Raw genomic sequence first — 19,461 nt, forward strand, 5'->3', positions numbered from 1 at the left:
CTCATGCGGCTGTCTGAGCTGCAACGGCCCCTGCTTAGTAGGCCCGGGATGCAGCGGTGAGGCTATGCAGCGGTAGCGGCCACGCACACACTGCGCAAAGGGAATGGGAAATTGGAGTCTGTAGAATAAAGGTGCGGCGAGCAGTTTCAGTAATAGACTTGAGGCAAGAGCAATCGACAACGGTAGCCCCATGCCGTTAGCGCCGTGACTGATTGGGAAGGCTCGGCTGCGCCATACATCACCGCTCTGCCGCCGCTGGACCTCGTCGCTCTGACCGAAGACACATCGACCCGACGACACCCTCTCCGACCGTTTCTATTCTCGAGGCGCGCCTTCCTCGCCGGACGGCCTCACAACATGGGCCAGGCAAACTCGACGGGCGCTGCGGATGCGCAAACACGGCGGCGATCGCGGCCGCTGTCATGGGCGCCTGGGTTACTGGCCTCGTCCCAGCCTAACGACGATACGGTGCCAGAGTTGCTGCATAGAGCCGCGGACACGCCCTCGCGATCCCGCCCCAGTACCACCAGAATCTCCAACCGCCTCTCCTCTCACTTTGGGCGCCACGATGCTGGCTCGTCAGCGCCCGAAGATGCCCCGATCCCCAGTCGCTCGCGGTCGCGGCTGCACCGGGCGCGCTCGTCGCTCAGTTCCATGACGGGCCTGCTGTCGAGACGACCGCCGCTGGCTGCCCGCAACACCGAGCCCACGAGCGGCTTCGCGGCACCGAGTACGCCCAACAACACCGTGCCAAGCCGCGCTGCTCTGAGACATACGGCGAGCGACCGAGGGCCCTTCCTTCCACGCGTGCAGGTCCCAGAACTAGGACTAGACTTTGACCAGCTGCTGCGGACCAACTCACAAGCCGAGCGGCCAGACGGACATAGACAGCGACCGCTGGTTCCCTTGAGCCCATTGCGACGGGATGGACGCGCCCTCAGCATCATTCCCTCGCAGCGCCGACTACGCAACATGATAGGACACCCGCGGAGGAGACGATCGCTCTGGCAGGATGGAGAGAACATGGACAATGTGCAGCAGCTGAGGCAAGGCGAGGACCAGGCCGACGTGCTGTCAAGGCTGTTATCGCTGGCTGCAGCTGCCACAGCAGCCTCGTTGGTTGGCGACGACAACCAAGCAGCAACCCGAGACGGTACATTCGACACGTTCCTACAGTCACTGCAGAACGGCAGCATAGCATCGGCGCTAAGAGGCAACGAGGATGGCCAAGGTGGCGACAATCCCGGAGCCGCACAGGCGCCCCTCAACTTCTTCAGAATGTTCAGGTTTGGCACCAGTACCGACAACGCAAGGAACGACACTACTGGGCGCGGCGGCAGTTCATCAGGGAACGGCGGAACGGAAGGAGAGGAAGATGGCGAAGGCAGGATGGTGCCGATAATCATTGTGGGCATCAGATCTATACAGCCCGGAAGCGGTACGGGACAAGAGGATGCCAGCATACCGCCCTTCCTCGACGCCCTCTCAAGCTTCCCCACACCCCCCACTTCACCAGGCGATGCCAATGCGAACATCCTACAGCCACCGCAGAACGGGACCCGCTTCAGCCACAGAAGACGAGCTTCGATGGGCGGCTTCAACTTTCCTTCGAATTACGATAGCCAAAGACACCACCGTGGGACGACACAAGAGCGCTCTCGTCCATGGTCATCCGTCACCGACTCGCCTCCAGGGCCCCTCCCCCCACCCTCTACGCCAGCTACGACACTGAACTTCTCAGCCGGTCCATCAGGCGCAACGACTCCTGCAACTTCTACCTCGCCTTCTTCGCCAACCACACAATCATCAGCACCCTCGCGGCGGAACAGCTTCGTCCGCAGGGCTGCTGGCTCGACTCTCGAGCCCACCGCGGAAGAACCACAAACACATACCCGTAACGCTCGGCCACGGCGCTTGAGTGAGTCGGATTTCACAAGATACGGCTCAGGCGCACCCCGCAGAAGAGGCGTCGTGGAGCCGGACAACAATCCTGGGGAGGGTTCACGGAGCTGGATCATCTATGTGCTAGGTGGAAGCTATCCTGAGAACCACCCAATTCTTACCACTCCCAGCCTGTTCACCGACTCGCCCACTTACGAAGATATGATGTTGCTCTCATCTATACTCGGACCCGCCAAACCACCCGTCGCGAGTGAGGAGGATGTGGCTTCGGCTCCAGGCCTTTTCAGGATACGTGGTGATGCCGGTGCTCTTGTCGCTGAAGCTGTCGAGGGTCAAGAGACAATCAACCTTGTTGCTGGTGCGCGCTGTCTCGTCTGCCTGTGTGATTTCGAAGTGGACGAGGAGGCGCGGAAGCTAGTCAAGTGCGAACACATGTTCCACAAAATCTGTATTGATCAGGTGAGTTGCTAGCTTGACTCGTGGCATTGCGCATGCTAACTTACTCCAGTGGCTGACAACTGGACGCAACTCATGTCCACTCTGTAGAGGAGAGGGCGTGCATGAAACGGTCAAGGAAACCGATGCCACCTCAGATGCTGCTACGCCTTCGGTGCCGCAAGCAGCCGCTTGATCAATTCTCACTTGCAGCAGGTGATGTTCGGCTCTTCACCATGAGGGCTTCGCTCATTTCTTCACATATACCCCTTTCTTACATGATTGGCTACTCTACCCGAACTATTGGATACGAAGGACTATCGGGTCAGGCTGTTTTCTCTATTTCCTGCAAACTGGAGCGTTCATGGCGTCCGCAATGTATTACTTGGATCTTGGCATATTTGGCATCACGGCATCTCAGGGAAAAAGGGATGGAATTTCGACTGTTTTTCTGGCGGGCAGCATCTCAACGACTTGCTACGAATCTCTCACTGTATATGCGGTAGAATGAGATGGGGGGAGTGATCTTGTCTTCGAAGCTACACCGGGCAGACATGACGAACTGCTACGCCTGTGCTCAAGACAGCCGGGCAGGCAGCAATAATGACAAAGGATCTTGTTTCGGCACATCACTTCTCCGACTTGCGTTTACAACGAATGCATATATGGATGCATAATCATTCACATAAGCCTGCCTCGTGTCATGCACACGTACCTTGGTGGATTAGTTGGGGTGATATAGATGCCAACCAACCGCCCTGGGTGCGAAGAGTCGCCCAAACGTTACGGAACGCGTCGTGCCGGCCAATATTCGGTCCTAGTAGTCCGAAATGTCCGAACCGTCTGGCCTCGCGGCCGTACGGATGGGTGTATACGGCGGAACGTTTACGGTAAACGGCGAAGAAGCACAGGACGAGTGGTTCGTTCTGGAACGTGTGGTGCTGACCCGAACCGTGTAGCAGGAGTAATGATAGCCGGGGCGGGCGGCCGCCACAACCGTAGTAATCATACGATGTGGGCGAACTGGCCAGAAGGAGGTCAACGCAGATGTATATCAGTGCACACACCTTTTGATGATGGCGTACGCCTTTCCACAGGCAGCCGCCAAACCCACGATAAATAGCGTCCAGCTATGTCTGGATAGGGCGTAGAAGGGTGATGATCTCCTTGTCGCTGCTTCCGCGGAGCGTCGAAGGAGTTGTGATGAGTGAACAGCTTAGCTTGATATAGCTTGATATAGGCTGCGTGGAGACTGAGTTGAAGAAGGGAGGGTACAGAAACCGAAATGGCGTGCGCCTGCTTTCGGGATGGGGAGAGTCGTTGCTGATCGTACTGGATATCCAGACGGACGTGTGCCTGGTTTCGTTATTGTGCGGCATGCGTGGCTGCAGCAGAGTTGGAGACCCTGCATATCGTGGACTATGGATGTATACACATCAGGTGGACTTCCATCTGACAACGGGTGTTATCTGTTACGACATTTGGGATTCATGTTTCTCATGTCAGGATATCTGAACAAGTCGCCCAGTTGCTGCAGCTCGTATATAGTAAACAAATGCACATGGACCCATAGGTAAACAGAAAAAAAAACATTGGTCATAAAGGATTGTTGTGCAGACGTAAGGATCATCCAAGATGGTGTTTGATGATTCAAGACTACTATCGACTATCGGACCCGGGATGTGCAGTCTCATTGTGTCGGGGTACACCTCTAGGTCATCCCGGCAGCGGTCTAGCGGTCAACACCAAGGGCGGACCGCTGCGTGGTTTCGTGTCTAGATTGTTTTCCAAGTGGCTACAAGCAGGTTCTCTGGTCGCCATCTGCGAATGGCTACAGGTTGGCGACCCAGAAAGCAGGCACCGATGGCCAAACCCCGAGCAGCTATGTGCCCAGGATCGATGGTCCACCGAACAGCTCGGAGATGAGGTTGCCGTTTCAGGCAGGAACAACGTCTCTCAGTCAATATGGAAGGAACTATGGAAGCTCAAAATGTCTCACAGCCTTGCCTTGGAAACTCCATGACTACGTACCGTACATAATTGTGCCCGGTCCAAGTAGCCTGAATCTTGACGTTTCAACTGTGACGACTCGACAGCTGATCCGCATGATAGATACATGCGGAGACGATCGGTAGTGTCTATGGGAGGCAGTCAGAAATGACGTTGATGCGAGGAACATGACACTGGAGGATCTCGCAGGGATAGACTGCAGTCGCACATGATGCATCTGGCAGTAGACTCCAGTTTTATTCTGGGCTTACTCAATGTCAGCAGCAGTAGTCATTCCTTCCCAGACAGACAGAGAAGACCCGTTGGAGATGTTGTCGGCGACGTGCCAGAAAGCGTAAAATTCACGAGACACTCTGGTGGAGAGAGGTCACGGAGCGTTTGGAAGCCGGTCTCCTGCTCTTCTTGTTCCATGCCGATTCTCTAGGTCGTCTTTTTGGAAGTGGGCATAACCCTGTCAGCTACACGTGGGTCCTCTGCCGCGGAATAGTGCATCTTCAAGTCGCGCCCTTATGTGACGAGTAGTCCAATCTAAGCCTGCTCTTCCTTCAACGACGGCAAAAAAGCTCGACGGCCACCCCACACACTACCTCACCTTCTGCCGTTACATCCAGCCCGTCATTCGCGACATGCAAGACGCAAGCCACCGGCACACGTAGGCACACGTAGTCTGCGATTGGCATGCCTGGGGTGGCTTTGGAGCTGCGGCAATGTTTGCAACAATGGACTTTCCAAGGTTCCGCCAGACGTCGCACAACGTATCTAGGCCCGTCAGCATATGGGCCTCTCCAGCTGCGAGGCAAATGAGATGTGGTGTTAATCATCGAGAGATCCACCCAAAAGGCCCGCCGCTCGCATGACGCACAGCAACTGCACGGTCGCGTCCCGCTCTTTCGCTCGCTCAAGGTCCACCAGTCAGCTGCAGCCAGATTCGCCATTACAGCAGCCGCCATCTACCATGCTGGTATAGGGCAGAACACGACATCAACCTCTGTAAGGTCTCACTGACTGTCAGGGCCCATGACGATATCAAGTCCTGCCCCGCCTTGGTTGAGTCTGCAGTCGCTGCGCACAGGCCGGACAGACGGTTCCTGTTGGCCACTCCTGCATGGCACGAAACAGAGACAGTTACCTCATAGTGCCTCCAAAGGGAACCAGTCTGGTAGTGGAGGATACGGGTCTCCATGCCACTTCTCCCAAGTGCCGTTGCCGCCTAGTGGTGCTGGGCGATAAAAGGCAGATGAGGCGATCCTCATCAGGCCACCTAGCTCTACATTTGCGCGCCAATCTTCCCGCGGCATGCCAGCAGCATCGTCCAACGTGCAGACAGCCGTGGCGCCTCCGTGCCCTGGGAGACGCAGGCATCCAAGAGCTACCATTGTCACGGGACAGGGACCCGGGGCTGAGCTCGAAGCTGCTGATAATGGTTAGCAGGCAGGGTCGCCATCTTCTCGAAGCAGGCTTTATTCTCCCGTCCACGGCCTTCGTTGACTCAGTACGAAGGAGCCGGTGGCGTTGCATGGCTGGCTAATTTGTGGCCGTCCTCACTAGCCGCGTTTGTGAGATGAAATATCAATTTGATATTCTTCCTAACAGGCACTTTGATGAGGCTTGAAAGTCTAAAGGCTGCCACCGGGCAATTGCACTGCATTGCATCGGGGCACTCCCCACTTCAGGAGAGTGGAGTTCGCGGAAAAGTCCATGGATATACCGGCCCTGCCCTATACTCAACGACACCCTCAGGTAGTCTTGAGTAAGGGCATTCGTGTGTAGCGCGTACGAGTGTGTGCACTAACTCTGACAGCCGCTTCCAGAGCAGCTTCACATCACGCCCCATTCGCTGACGATTGACCTAGCCCCATGGCTTCTCTAAACGCCCCACATGCCTCACCACCTTGGTGAAATCGGGGCCGATGCACATCATGTCCCAATTTTGTGCTTGCCTCCTATTAGGCTGGGTCCGTCTGCTGCAAAGGCGATCCACGACCTGCCTCAAGCCGTAGCTGACTGAAGTTTATAGTCGCCGTGGCAGCACGCCTAAGAGTAGTTGACAGGCGGGATCAACGGCGGGGATGTGTCAAAATATGGACCTATACGGCATTTTGGAGCGACTGTTCCGGACAGACCCTTCTATTCTCCCCAGAATTCATTCCATGTGGATGCTGGCGAGTGGACCAGTTCGCACGGTGATCAGGAGCGATCAAACCTGGGATCGCAGAGGGCGTCTTGCACGGAGCTAATCCATGGCTGCGCGGAAGGCGGAAGCGTTTAGGTGCACGGCCATAGCACAGCGGCCTGGGAGACAACTCAGCGGCGTGCGGCTTGCTTTTTCCCCTTCACTGCACCCCGGCCTTAGATGCAGACGTTTGATAAAAATTGAGACTATCCATTCCTGGCATTGGACATTGCTTCTTTGTCCGAACTAGACACAAGCCTCCTGTCACAGGCTAACTCTCTCACACGACCTCTGCCTGCCGCTGCTGTACTCTCTCTTCCTCAACGTTGCCCAGTTTCAGTCTCAGACTGGTACTGCACATGCTTCCGTCATCAGCAATTGTGGTGCAGGAGACGGACTTGCTCCTTTGTGGACGAGACGCAGGTCTATCGCATACTTATTCCAGGCCGCTTGGTCTTGGTGCTAGCTGGGGCCAACACCCGCGCGCCCAAACCAGCGTGCATTGAACTAAATCACGGCTTCGATCCTGCAAGCGTGCTTCTACAAGTATATCCCTCCAAAATCCCGTACCTGGCGCCCGAGCCATTGTCACACCCGTGGACACGGCGATCGACCTCGGACCCTTGCAACTGGATGACGTTGATCCTTTTACGGCAAGCTTTACCGTCCACGGCTCACCAACATCTACCAATACAAACAACCTACACTCCATCAGTTTTCTATCCTCTCCAACCCTCCTAGGCATGTCTGGATTCTATCCTCCTCCTGGGCATAACATTCCGCCTCAGTACTACAACCTTGATCCGAATGCGATCCCTAATTCCAACATTCAGCATGCCCCACCAACTATAATCTCACATGGCTCGTATGCACCCACCTTGCCAGACAACCCGTTTCAACCTGGTGTTCCTGGACCCTTTGTACAATACGAGAACATTGGTCAACCAAACTACGTTGATCAGTATGAGGACATATCTGGGCCAATGGGCTCAGCGCATGGTGCTAATGGCCGCGCACGAAGAAGACCAGCGCCTGGCGAACAGGTGAAGCATCGCAGAACACGGAGTGGCTGTTTCACATGCAGGCAAAGAAGAGTCAAGGTATGCGCTCTACCTTGTGGGATAGAGGCTTGACTGATAGGTAACAGTGCGACGAAAACCATCCCGTGTGCGAACGTGAGTATCCGCGCTTGCTCTCACACACTCAAGAACTGCTTAGTCTGACGTGTTTTGCTAGGATGTCGCAAGGGGAGTCGCGAGTGTATCTACCCAGATTCACAGTCCAGTCAGAAATCGACACGCAGTGGATCAAAGTCAGGCAAGTCTGCATCCGCGGGGGATCAATCCTCACCCGAAGCCCATGAAGGAGAGGACAAGGAGCGCCTTCCTGCGATCATGGACGAAGATGAAGAGGACGATTATGTTGAGTATGACGATGACGACGATGACATGTCGAAGAGTCAAGACGCTCGCGATTCTTCACACACACCAGGCTCTTTCCTCGATCAAAGTACGTCTCCATCCACTGAAGCATCCTCGATACCGCCTACGGTACGCCCATCCATGTCTCGGAAAGGCAGTGCGCAAACCACCAAGGGCGCTTCGGCTATGGCGCGAGACCTCCAGTTTTACTTGAACTACTTCCGGAACCACATGAGCGTCCATCATTACTCTCTCAAACGCGACACGCATGGCTTCCTCAAAGGCGATTTCCTGAGTTGGGCGACCAAGTTTGAGCCCTTGAAGTACGCTGTAGCTGGTTACGCAGCGTATTTCCACACGCTTGCGCAGCCTGATGGTCGCATGTCCACCTTCCTCCAGTTCTACAACGAATCTGTTTCGCGACTGAGGATAGCCATCACGAAGAACAAGAAGCAGGGGCTCGCAACATTTTTGACCATTCTGCAACTTGCGAGTATTGAGGTATAGACTCTTGCAGAGAACCAATTTCTCTATGCTGACACCGGTTCCAGGAGATGCTCGGTGACTGGGTCAACCTTATGGGCCATCAAAAAGCAGCTTTCGAGATGCTCACCCGTCTATACACGCCGGAGACTATCGTTAAATCCGATTTCCTTTGCAAGGTACTTCTTTGGTACATCCGATTCGACCTGTTCGTTGGCTTTCAGTCTGGCGGTGAAGCAGTGCTTGGTCGCGAGTGGTACGAGACGGTACACGAATGCTACGTTGAGAAGGTACGCGAGAAGCCAGATGACATTGAGATGCTGTACGAAGAGCGCTTTGCGCATTCACGACTGGTAGCAAAAGATTCGAATGACCTGTTTGCAAGGACTGCAAAAGGTCTCGTCAATCCTCAGGATTTCATGACCCAGCTGCCAAAACTGAAGGAGAGGGTGGAGGCGCTCCGGAGAAACCTAGGCGACAAGTTGACGGATCCCAGTTACAAGGTCCATCAGATTCCAGGAGAACTAGACCCAGAAGACTTTGTTAACCCCTACGAGCCGGACGTCATATGGGGTGGTCCGCTGTGGACGTCGAACTACCTGCAGCTGGATTTATGGGGCATACAGTTCATGTTCGCCATTTCGTCTTCCATGGCGCTGAAAGTGCCTCTTGATCCGGAAGTTACAAAAGAAGCATTTAAGGCGGTGCAGGTCTTTGAGGCTATATGCGCGTACCCGGAGGCTCCCCCAGGCGCACTACTGGAGGCACAGGTCAGTTTCGCGATTGCGACCTTGTTCCTGCCGAAAGATCAGAAGACTGTGCAATGGCTTCGACGGACGTTTGCGAAGATTGAAGCAGCAGGGTAAGTGAAATCTTTTGTTCGTGCAACGGCGGGAGATTAGAGTGTTTTGTTCTAGGCACAGACTAGTAACAAGAAAGTCTTACCGAACCTCTACTAACAGGAGCATCAGGTATATTTATTCGGATGTTCTTCGAAACCGCATGCTCGAATCCATGGGTCTCGGTCCATCAGACTGGTGGCTCCCTAACGACGAAAGCTGTCCACCGATAATCCGATCCATCAAAGACTTCATCAAGGACCGCACACAAGCGCCTAAAGACCAAGTCTCGGACGATTTACGAGAGATGCGAGGAATTTTCAGCTCCCTGACTATCTCGGACTCACCGCCATCTGATAATATGACGGTAACGAGTGCCGACGGCTTGGGTTCGACATACGGATCTCCGGACTGGCAGTCATCAGGGTACGGAAGCGACCGCAAGTCGTCAAGCGCGGAGGCTTATCCGCCAGGGTCACAGCAACAATACGTTGTGCAGTAAGATGTGTGGCGCGCAAAAAATACTGAAGTTATTTAAGACAGTTGCATAAGACATCAGGACTGGTGTCCATGATGCGCAATGCCACGTCGGCAGCGCATACGCCCACGTTCCTCAGACGACGGTTGCGCGCATGACAGTAGAGAGTATTTCTCGTCTAGAACGCTCTATCAGCCCTGTCTTGCCGCGGCCCATGGCCGAGGTGGCCTTCCGAGAGGCGTTCTGTGCAACGTCGTTCCACAGATATGGCCTGGCTTGCCTACTGGTACCACTGCCGCAATGCACAGCATGAAGATTTGTGTCCAGATGCCGAGGCAGGTCAACACCAAAGAGGCAGAATGGAGCGATGGACAGGGAAAGCTATGTGGTGTAACGTTTGCTGGCGCATGTTAGTTTCAACGTCCCATGGAGATCGGGTGTTCGCTATCCTATCGATAGAAGTACGGAGTAGCAAAGAGGGATCTTATGCATACGGAGGGAAAGTTTGGTCGTGATGGAGGAGATGACCAAGTTATCATGTGGACTGTTAGATAAGCACACCGTCACCGTAACGCATTGTGGCTCACAAGCGACATGCAAAAGACAAATTCAACAAGATGAAATAGAATTCCTGTGCATATGATAGCTGTGCAAGCGGTGCGTACCGTCAGATAGTGTTTGGGTGAAGTTGAGGCGTGGCTGTTCCGTTGCGGCGCAAGTGGAGCGTTGGAGATGGCGCCCGAAGCAGGCTAGTATGCAGGGATGGTGGGCGGCCCTGACAGGAGCGGGCAGCGGAGACACATGAAAGTCGCAAGAGCACCCCGACCACGACGACGACGTTGACAACAACAGCAGCAACAACAAAGACGACGACGACGCCGCCCAGCCAGAAGACGTGAACAGGGCTCTGAGAGACATAACACGCATTATTATTCGCCATGGACAACCTCGGAAAGATCTCAGCGTTCGGAAAGAACATCTCGTATGCTTTTTCCCGCAATGTCGACCCGCGAGCTGCGCGACGGTTGAGCGCGAGGTGGAGATATGCTGACATGGCTTCTGCAGCGCTTCCTTTACACCTTGGGCTGCCCGGACGCAGCAATATGTCAAGGAGCAGGTGGGCAATGTCGAGGACAAGGTATGGCTACCCTGGCAGCACACTTGGGCAGTACTGATACGGGCTCTGCAGACTCAACTCCCCCCGGACTACATCGAGCTCGAGAAGCGGGTCGATGCGCTGAAGAAGGTGCACACGACGATGCTGCAGGTCACGTACGACACCTCCCTCGACGTGCTGGTACTTGGTCTGACTGCCTAGCTCACAATACGCAAACGAAGCCTACGACTACCCAGCCAACATCCGCGAATCCTTCAACGACCTCGGCCGCACCGTCTCCGAGAAGGTCAACCTGCTCTCCAGCGCCACATCGCCCGCCGAAGCTCAGGCTGCCCTGACTGCTCCGCCCTCAGCAAAGCCCCAGCCCAAGACGTTCAACCATGCCATCGCCCGCGCTGCCCTCAACTCGTCGCACATGCTCACCTCGGAGCAGACCAGCTCCAGTGAGGACCCCCTTGCTACCGCCCTCGAGAAGTATGCCATTGCCAGCGAGAAGGTCGGCGAGGCCCGACTGGCCCAGGACGCCCAGATCCAGAGCCGCTTCCTGGCCGGCTGGAGCACCACGCTCAACACCAACATCCAGTTCGCTACACGTGCTCGCAAGGCAGTCGAGAACTCGCGGTTGAGCCTGGATGCGACCAAGGCCAACGCAAAGGGCCCTGCTTTCACTCTGCCAGGTCAGGCTCCAAAGACAGCCATGGACGACGACATTAGTGAAGAGGCGAGAGCCAAGATCGAGCAGGCCGAAGACGAGTTTGTTGGCCAGACTGAGGAGGCCGTCGGTGTCATGAAGAACGTACGACTATAGCCTCCAGCCCGCACCCCCATGTACTGGCACCTAGACGCTAACCAAACAATAGGTCCTCGACACCCCCGAGCCTCTCCGCAACCTCGCTGAACTCATCGCCGCCCAGCTCGAGTACCACAAGAAGGCATACGAGATTCTGTCTGAGCTGGCACCCGTCGTCGAGCAGCTGCAGGTCGAACAGGAGGTGCGTAGACACCAGTCTTCGGATTACTAGCATGTCTTCACCGGACCTGACTAATGCATTGCACTGATAGGCCAGCTACCGCAGGGCTCGCGAGGAGTTGTAGAACGCCTCTGACGCACATGGCCAAGCAAAAGGAAAGATTGGAGACAAACACTAGCTCAAATTTTGGTCACGTCACAATGTCGTCTACGGACGTTCTTGGTGGTTTGCTTCACATTCGCACGGCATCTAGTTTATTAGCTCAGTCAATTCCTTCTTTCTTCCGCCATTCCACTTCTGTGGCGCTACATGCCAACACACCGTGACTGCCATACCGATATCTTATTGAAATACACCACTCTCATCCCTGAATTCTGCCGCTTGCCCTCTAGCAAACTCTGCCATCCTCTCCCTTTCCCCTTCTTTTCCATCGTCATCTTCCTGAGCCGGAATATACTTCCTCATGACATCCCTCACATAGTCTTCTGGCACACCTAGCTTCACAGCATCTGTGATTCCTTGGTTCATTCTGTAGATATACTCCTCTCGCGGCTTATCCCGCTGGACACGATTCCTATCGATGTAAACTAGCATGTCCTCCTTCTTTTCCGGATCTTTGCTAGTATCCACTTTGTGCTCTGTGTCAGAAGGCCAGAACTCGCATTGTAGCATCTCTTTTGTGTAAGCCACGGGCACGCCTTCGTTCTTGTCTAGTCTCTTTTCATCTTCTGCTTCAAGTGAATAGACGAGACCAAAGACTACGTCGTCGTAAGGAGACATGGATGTGCTGTTACTATCGGTCACTTCGACGACGTTCGCGTAACCGCGGTCGTTTATTATCCACTGGTAGTTTGGTAGGCGGGCGACTCCTAGGTAGGTCGACGTCGGGCAGCGTGTCGTCATTTGGTGAAGCCAGAGATTTGAACCGTAACCAAAGTATATTGTGGGAGATGCGGAGGGCGCTATGGGTAATTGAGGACTTGCCATGTTGAGATTGGCGTAGATGGCTTTGAGTATTGAAGTTGACGACGCGACTCTGTTGCGTATTTTGGGGCTGGTGCAGAGTGAAAGTTGTAGACTATGCCGTTTTGGGCGTTCCGAAGCTGACGGATTACATCATTCGTCTCGTCTCGCGGTCCCAGCCAGAACTTTTGGAAGCAAAGCGGGACACGCTTGACAGTTTTGCGGATATCTTTCCAAGTACGTCCATCCATTGTACTTGGACGCATACAGAGCAATCTTTCGTCCTCACGCAACTCACAGTCAAGCAGCTTTACTGGTGAAGTAGGAATCGTCCTTTGAAGGTACCCCGCTACACATTCTAGCTAGCTTTGACACCAGACAGCTACACGCTGCGAGGAATTGAACAAGTAGTGACTGTCGAAAGATGCCTTACTCCCACCACAGCCATTCTGGCCAATTCTGTGGACATGCGCAGAACACGCTTGAGGAAGTCGTCCAGGCAGCAATAGCCAAACGCTTCCATACTTTCTCCTTGACGGAGCATATACCCAGGCCGCAGGAAGACTTCTATCCTGAAGAAGCCGAATCTCACACCGAGCAGAGTCTCGCGAAGCTATTCGATGACTTTATCGTCGAAGCCCACCGACTACGAGACGCGTACTCGGACCAGATCCAGATACTCATCGGCTTCGAAACCGAGTACATCCGCCCATCTACGCTGCACATCATTCGCAGCATCCTCGACAAGTACACCTTTGATTTCTTCATGGGCTCTGTCCACCACACGCACACGATACCAATCGACTTCGACCGCGCCATGTACGAACAAGCTAGAGACAAGGCAGGTGGTACCGACGAGCGCCTCTTTGAGGACTACTTCGACTCCCAGTACGAAATGCTTCAGGAGCTACAGCCACCAGTGGTCGGGCATTTTGATCTTATTCGCCTACTTAGCGACCATCGCGACGCCGATTTCCAGGGCATGCCTGGCGTTTGGGACAGAATAAAGCGTAACTTGGAATACGTAGCCTCTTATGGCGCTCTTCTCGAATTGAACTCGTCTGGGTTGCGAAAAGGTTTGGCCGAGCCGTATCCGTGCTTGCCCATATGTCAAGTCAGTCACACCGCCATATGCCCGAGCTCGGCGTCGAGTTTACTAACGTATGTCATAGATGTTCTTACGCATGGGAGGTGGTTTCGTCATGTCTGACGACAGTCATGGAATCGACCAGATAGGTACAAACTATGCGCGGCTATTGGCTTTCATACGCAAGGCAGGGATAGACCAGATACATTATGCTGACCGGGCCGGTGTGCGCAAAGACAGCCGCTTCCCCAATGCGGGCTTCTCTAGTATTGCTGTAACCGACCTGGCGCAATCGCCATTCTGGACGAACCTAGGGTGATATCATCTTGGCCATGGGTAGCCCTTCGGTAGTTGGAGGCGCCACTGAAACCCTCCTTGTTGAAAGTTTCGGGCCACGAAGCCGGCGCCACGTTATCAAGGAACTTTTGTCAACGGTTGGTTCGAGTGAGCATGCAGCGCGCATTGCCTTTCGGATATTTTATTTCGAAGCGAAATTGTCCGCTGATATGGTAACGTGCAGTCGGTGTAGTCCATATCACTAGTCAACTGGGGCTACATGCTCTGCTATTACGATGCTGCACTCCAGATGCGTGGAGCTTCTCCACGACTCAGTTACCGCTGCAAGCGCATTTAAACTAGCCAATGTGAAGCGTGCAATGCTCCCAGACCACGCTGTTGGGCTCCCGGCTCAACGCACAGGGCTCGCGATCGTCTTCATCGTAAGTTAGCTGATGGACTGAGAAGGGGATGGTTAAAGCACGGTCAAAAGACCACGTGTAATGGCCATCGGATTCACAATCTTTAGCCCCACACTACTTGCGCTCTCTTACCCTGGTCCAAAATATTTATTCGTTTGCCGCGAGAAGCACGATAACCAGCAATCCCGCATTTGGCTCTCTTGACGAACCGCTGCAATACGGTTGTTCTCCGGGTGGGTCCAGCACCGTACGGCAATCGGCTGTGATCCCGCTATGCCTCTGATTGGCAAACCATAATAAACTTGAAAGCAGAAATATAGCTAGGGTTCTTGGGTCCGCATCTTGTACATGGATTAGAGGCATTGATGAGCAAAGAAGGGGTCTTCAGTTCGCACATTAAGAGTGTGATTTATAGCAGCAGAGTGGATTAGAGGAACGATTAAGTTGTACAAGACCATGAGAGTTCTGAAACCGTGGGGGTACATCTACCGCGGATGAACAAACATTTACTTTTCTGGGAACGGTTCTGCGTTCTCTCACATGTACGTCACCCTTGTCCATACTTACTCCATTCGCAAATCTGTATGACCGCCACTTGTGTCCTCGGAGCTTGAGGGGAGTTTTGCAATCAGATTCTTTTGCGCCCTACTCAGGCTTGATAACAGCCAATTATGCAGGTCCTGATGTGCTGCCGAATCAAAGTTTACGCATAGTCTCTATGACTGTGTACCTAGGTAGCGCAGCGGTCGTGTCCTATTCGACGAGGCCGAGGTTTGTAGCGTCAGAGGCGCTTTTTCTTTTTTGCTTCCATCATGCCACTGCTAATGAGATAGGGACCATGGCCGGCTTATTTGCGCCTTCCGGCTTCTTGGAAGGGATTAAGGTTCTAGCGCCAACGCCGTGCGCACATTTGATTGTAGTGACAGTCACCGCACTTCGCGAGCTTAACCATAGTCTCTTGCACCCCACCACCCTACTTCGATCTACTACCCCTATCGGTGTAATTTCGCACAAAGTTCTTCATCATTGTGCCCGTGTCAAACTAGGAGTGAGGCCGTCTTCGGATGCGACTAAGCCCGCGTTGTCACAAAACAAACGTCGGTAGGTATCCAACTTGGCAGGCCGCTCGGTAGTCGCGGGAAAGTTTAGTACGGGTACAACCTTCCACCATGTCACTTGTGGAGCCCCAATCGCGTGTCAGCTGGGATGTTGCAGATGAAGAGCGGTTTGGAAGGGCTAGACCAACCTTACTTCTGACATTCAAAACGGCCTGAGCTTCGGGCAGGATTCCCCGAGAGACGGACACGTTCTGACGGCTGTGGGTCGTACCATACGTAGCCCGCAATTGCCTTCGAGCCAAAGATGTGGGACAGGCGCATATGCGAAGGGGCTAAAAAGTATGCTTGACGCATCCGAGCAGGCCAATCTGTTGCACAGCTTCGCGGGAAAACCCTGGTATGCTTTTGGTCGAAGCAAAAGCCATGTAAGTCTAAGCTCCAGTCAGAGCCTCTACGGAGCTTCCTGTTCTTCGGTTCACATATCGGCACCACTATTAAAACCTGGGATCCACCCACTTCTCGACCTACACATCCATCTTTACATATTCTCGACTTCTAACAGACGTCCTAGCTCTTTGATCACCACCAAGCGAAGTGTATACTCTACGTATTCTGCACATTGTTCGCCTTGAGCTTCACAACTTGCCTCCCCAACCAAGAAGAAATATTCTACCCTGAACGCTATCCATGATCGACTCCTGCAGTATGGGCGTAGAGAAGCTCGTTATCAAGCCGGGCAACGGTATAGACTACCCGAAGAAACACGATGAAGTCTCTATGGAATACACTGGTAAGACTAGCGTTTCACCCGATATCAATATCTAACGACGGTCCAGGTTGGTTGTTCGACGATGATGCTCCAGACCACAAAGGTGGACAGTAAGCAAGCCGGCAGAGTTCATTGCTTTGGACTCCAAATGGAACGTCTCATTGACTGTATCTCAGATTCGATACTTCTGTAGGTCGGGGTGACCTGATTACTCCCATCGGCGCAGGCCGAGTCATCAAAGGTATGTTCTTGCTGTCCGAATCATCCTGCTTCGTACCTGGTGCATGTGCACTCTGCAAATCTAGATCTACATGTCGACTGACGCTTATGCACAGGGTGGGACGAGGGCATTCTGGGCTCCGCAGAAGCGTCACCCATGACGCTGGGAGAAAAGGCAACTTTGATCATAACACCGTAAGTAATGCTCTGATCGATATGCCTTCTCACGCGGATGCACTGTGCTAACGACACGTGCGATACAGTGATTATGCATATGGTCCTCGGTGAGTCCGATTTACATTTCATACAGCCCGTGACTGGGACGGGAACCAGCAAGACAGGATGCTGCCGAAGTACACGCCACTGCGGATACGAAAGCCACACGGAGCCAAGGACCAGCACGGCTTACGACGTTCCGAGGATCCTTTGAGCCATTCTTCTCAGAACTTTCCGCACTTCTGGACGTTGATGCCGCCGCAACCGCGAATCTTGTACGACGCGGGTGTCTGCAGCCTATGACAACCCCTGATTCTGGAACCTCGATGATCTGATAAGATGATGGAATGCAAATGCTGACTGTGGACAACAGTGGATTTCCCGGACATATCCCCGCGAATGCCAAATTGATCTTGTAAGTGCTCAATTTTATCTCGTTTGCCATTGGAGATACTGCAGCACGCTTGCGACGCCTCTTCCATGGGCTACTAGCGTGGGTTGTTCTTCTATACGACGCACAGCTCACTAGCTGTTCATTTCATCTTGCTATCGCCAAATCTGTGCATGGGTTGCAACAAGAATGCTGACGCTATGACAGTGACGTCGAGCTGAAAGCCATCAACGGAAAGAAAGCATAAAGCGCTTCGCCTTTGGTATGCACCATTGCGCAGCTGCTGAACATGTTCGTCGACATACACCCCGTTACTACCTGACCTTCGCGGCGCTAGTATTTCATAATTGAGGTCAGCACATATGTGAACAGGAAATGTCCACCTGCACCGAAGATCAGCGCATGTGCTGCGCCAATCACTCCAGATCCTTAATGATCCTTCGCATACTTGCAGACGCAAAAGCTTTTTGGTTTCTCTACCCTTTTGGAGTTTGGCGCTTTATAGAAGTACAAGAGACCAGCAGACTCAGTTCAACCGGAGCTGTCCTTGTGGGTGTATAGATACGGCGTTCGTGGCAGAGCTAAGGAAAGCTCATATCTTTTTGTATTCGATGAACCATTTCCCTCTACACACATAGTGTTACTGCAGCTCTCAGATTTTGTTTCTCTTTCCGTCTGGCGTCACACCGCTCATTGCTCCTGGCAATAGTCAGGCTGTAGAGTATGATCCGTAGGAAGCTTACACAATGCTCGAGCCCAAATATCCGTCAATCAAAAGCAAGCGCTTTGCTACGTGCCGCAAACATTTTAATCTCTCATTTCTCGCTAACGAATGAGCTTCTCAAATGGTAAACGATTTACCATAACATTGTTAACCAATGGTATGCAGTAACCCGGGTTAGAGGTTTGCCTCGACTCGGGATAATATTCGGCTGAACACTTTACGGCACGAGCCGATGGCAAAGCTGTACACCGATGATCTTTTCTTCAACCTCACTGGACCACGTTGCCGAAGTCAGATACAAACCGCTGTCGGCATGCCGGAGACCAGCGGCACGGCTCAAATCGCAAGTGTTTCGTTGGCTGGCGGTTGTGGCGGCTTACATTTAATCCGGCAGATATGGCATGCTTTCACCGCAACCGTCGCGCTTGGTTATCAAACTCAACCTTCGCGAAAATCTTACAACCCCCCTTCTTTGCCGTTTCTTGCCACGAGTGGGGAAATGCTACCACACAGGCGAAACGCATCCTGCGAAGGGCGTACCACCATCTGACCTACCAAGACAGACAGCGCATCCGTCGTTCAAAAGTTAGGTGGCCTCTTACCAGAAGTGACTTTCTCAACATCCGAGTTCTAGACCTGTTACTCTCACAACGGGTTAAAACTTCCGAATTTTAAAGTCTACATGGTATCTCAACGAGGCACTTGGCACTTTGCCATCGCATACAACCGGCGCACGAATTCACCGATCAGGAACCGAGTATGTACCTTTGTAGGAGCCTCATCACCACGTATACCATGTCAAAACCTAGCCCTCCCGTATCTTGAGCTTACCCAGGCACCGATCACGGGCCGTGGCTGTGGCCGTTTGATCCATCCTTGAACGTTCCCGGCCGTACCGATTGCGGAAATGGCTCTTGCGCTACATGCGCGCCCGTAAACCTGATCGTCGCTCAAGAAAATCTAGGTATGTAAGATGGCCACAGACGGCGTATGTCAGATGCATGCGGAGTTGGGCCCATGCAGCTACATCATGCACGAGTCGATCATGCGCGTGCGTGGCACGGTAATGATGCGGGTCGAACTTTTATGGGGTTCGATGCAATACTACTTGACTGCCTAGCTATCCTGCTGTCGTTTAGTTTATACCTTGAGCTATTACTTGGGTCCCGCGCGAGCCGCTGCTTCGAAGCAGTACTTTACTGGATATGAATATGCACGGCTGCTTGTGTCTGTCGCGCCAGCAACCTTGACTTGTTTGTTGCACCAAGGCTAGTCCATATTCTTGCCATCTTGACAATCAAATCTTGATGGTACTACACCTTTCTCCTGCCTTGATCAATTTGATCTTCACAGTATCCAAGAGTATCGAAATGGTCTCGGAAAGTGGCGTGTAGATAAGTTGGCCATGTTGGATATTGAAGATCGGTGTCATGGCTTCCATGGCCCAGCTCCTCAGGCTCTGTAGATAGTAGGACGATTGCACAACGCCATTGCTAACAATCAATGA

General features: G+C 53.3%; 7 protein-coding genes across 7 annotated transcripts; 5 read left to right on the forward strand and 2 right to left on the reverse strand.

Annotated features, from left to right (window-relative positions):
• Positions 1-357: 357 nt before the first annotated feature.
• On the forward strand, positions 358-2,533 carry AA0111_g865 (hypothetical protein; the record flags this gene model as incomplete). Its single annotated transcript, XM_028655120.1, has 2 exons — positions 358-2,361; positions 2,411-2,533. The coding sequence occupies 2 exons, from the start codon at positions 358-360 to the stop codon at positions 2,531-2,533; spliced, it is 2,127 nt and encodes a 708-aa protein (XP_028511547.1).
• A 2,944-nt stretch (positions 2,534-5,477) lies between these two features.
• AA0111_g866 (hypothetical protein) lies at positions 5,478-5,723 on the reverse strand (the record flags this gene model as incomplete). The annotated part of the gene is made up of 1 exon (XM_028655131.1): positions 5,478-5,723. One exon carries the CDS (start codon positions 5,721-5,723, stop codon positions 5,478-5,480), a length of 246 nt encoding a protein of 81 aa, XP_028511183.1.
• Positions 5,724-7,263: 1,540 nt separating this feature from the next.
• Positions 7,264-9,765, forward strand: AA0111_g867 (hypothetical protein; the record flags this gene model as incomplete). The annotated part of the gene is made up of 5 exons (XM_028655142.1): positions 7,264-7,620; positions 7,668-7,695; positions 7,757-8,442; positions 8,493-9,286; positions 9,396-9,765. The coding sequence occupies 5 exons, from the start codon at positions 7,264-7,266 to the stop codon at positions 9,763-9,765; spliced, it is 2,235 nt and encodes a 744-aa protein (XP_028511182.1).
• A 914-nt stretch (positions 9,766-10,679) lies between these two features.
• On the forward strand, positions 10,680-11,953 carry AA0111_g868 (hypothetical protein; the record flags this gene model as incomplete). Its single annotated transcript, XM_028655153.1, has 6 exons — positions 10,680-10,723; positions 10,807-10,879; positions 10,931-11,013; positions 11,060-11,654; positions 11,719-11,850; positions 11,921-11,953. 6 exons carry the CDS (start codon positions 10,680-10,682, stop codon positions 11,951-11,953), a joined length of 960 nt encoding a protein of 319 aa, XP_028511171.1.
• A 218-nt stretch (positions 11,954-12,171) lies between these two features.
• On the reverse strand, positions 12,172-12,816 carry AA0111_g869 (hypothetical protein; the record flags this gene model as incomplete). The annotated part of the gene is made up of 1 exon (XM_028655164.1): positions 12,172-12,816. The coding sequence occupies one exon, from the start codon at positions 12,814-12,816 to the stop codon at positions 12,172-12,174; it is 645 nt and encodes a 214-aa protein (XP_028511170.1).
• A 400-nt stretch (positions 12,817-13,216) lies between these two features.
• On the forward strand, positions 13,217-14,198 carry AA0111_g870 (hypothetical protein; the record flags this gene model as incomplete). The annotated part of the gene is made up of 2 exons (XM_028655176.1): positions 13,217-13,906; positions 13,965-14,198. 2 exons carry the CDS (start codon positions 13,217-13,219, stop codon positions 14,196-14,198), a joined length of 924 nt encoding a protein of 307 aa, XP_028511441.1.
• A 2,142-nt stretch (positions 14,199-16,340) lies between these two features.
• AA0111_g871 (hypothetical protein) lies at positions 16,341-17,477 on the forward strand (the record flags this gene model as incomplete). The annotated part of the gene is made up of 7 exons (XM_028655187.1): positions 16,341-16,425; positions 16,472-16,514; positions 16,581-16,645; positions 16,740-16,818; positions 16,887-16,907; positions 17,213-17,254; positions 17,438-17,477. 7 exons carry the CDS (start codon positions 16,341-16,343, stop codon positions 17,475-17,477), a joined length of 375 nt encoding a protein of 124 aa, XP_028511447.1.
• Between the last annotated feature and the right edge of the window lie 1,984 nt (positions 17,478-19,461).

The sequence above is a fragment of the Alternaria arborescens genome (assembly GCF_004154835.1).
Source record: "Alternaria arborescens strain FERA 675 chromosome Unknown contig_2, whole genome shotgun sequence".
In the NCBI taxonomy this organism is placed as follows: Eukaryota; Fungi; Ascomycota; class Dothideomycetes; order Pleosporales; family Pleosporaceae; genus Alternaria; species Alternaria arborescens.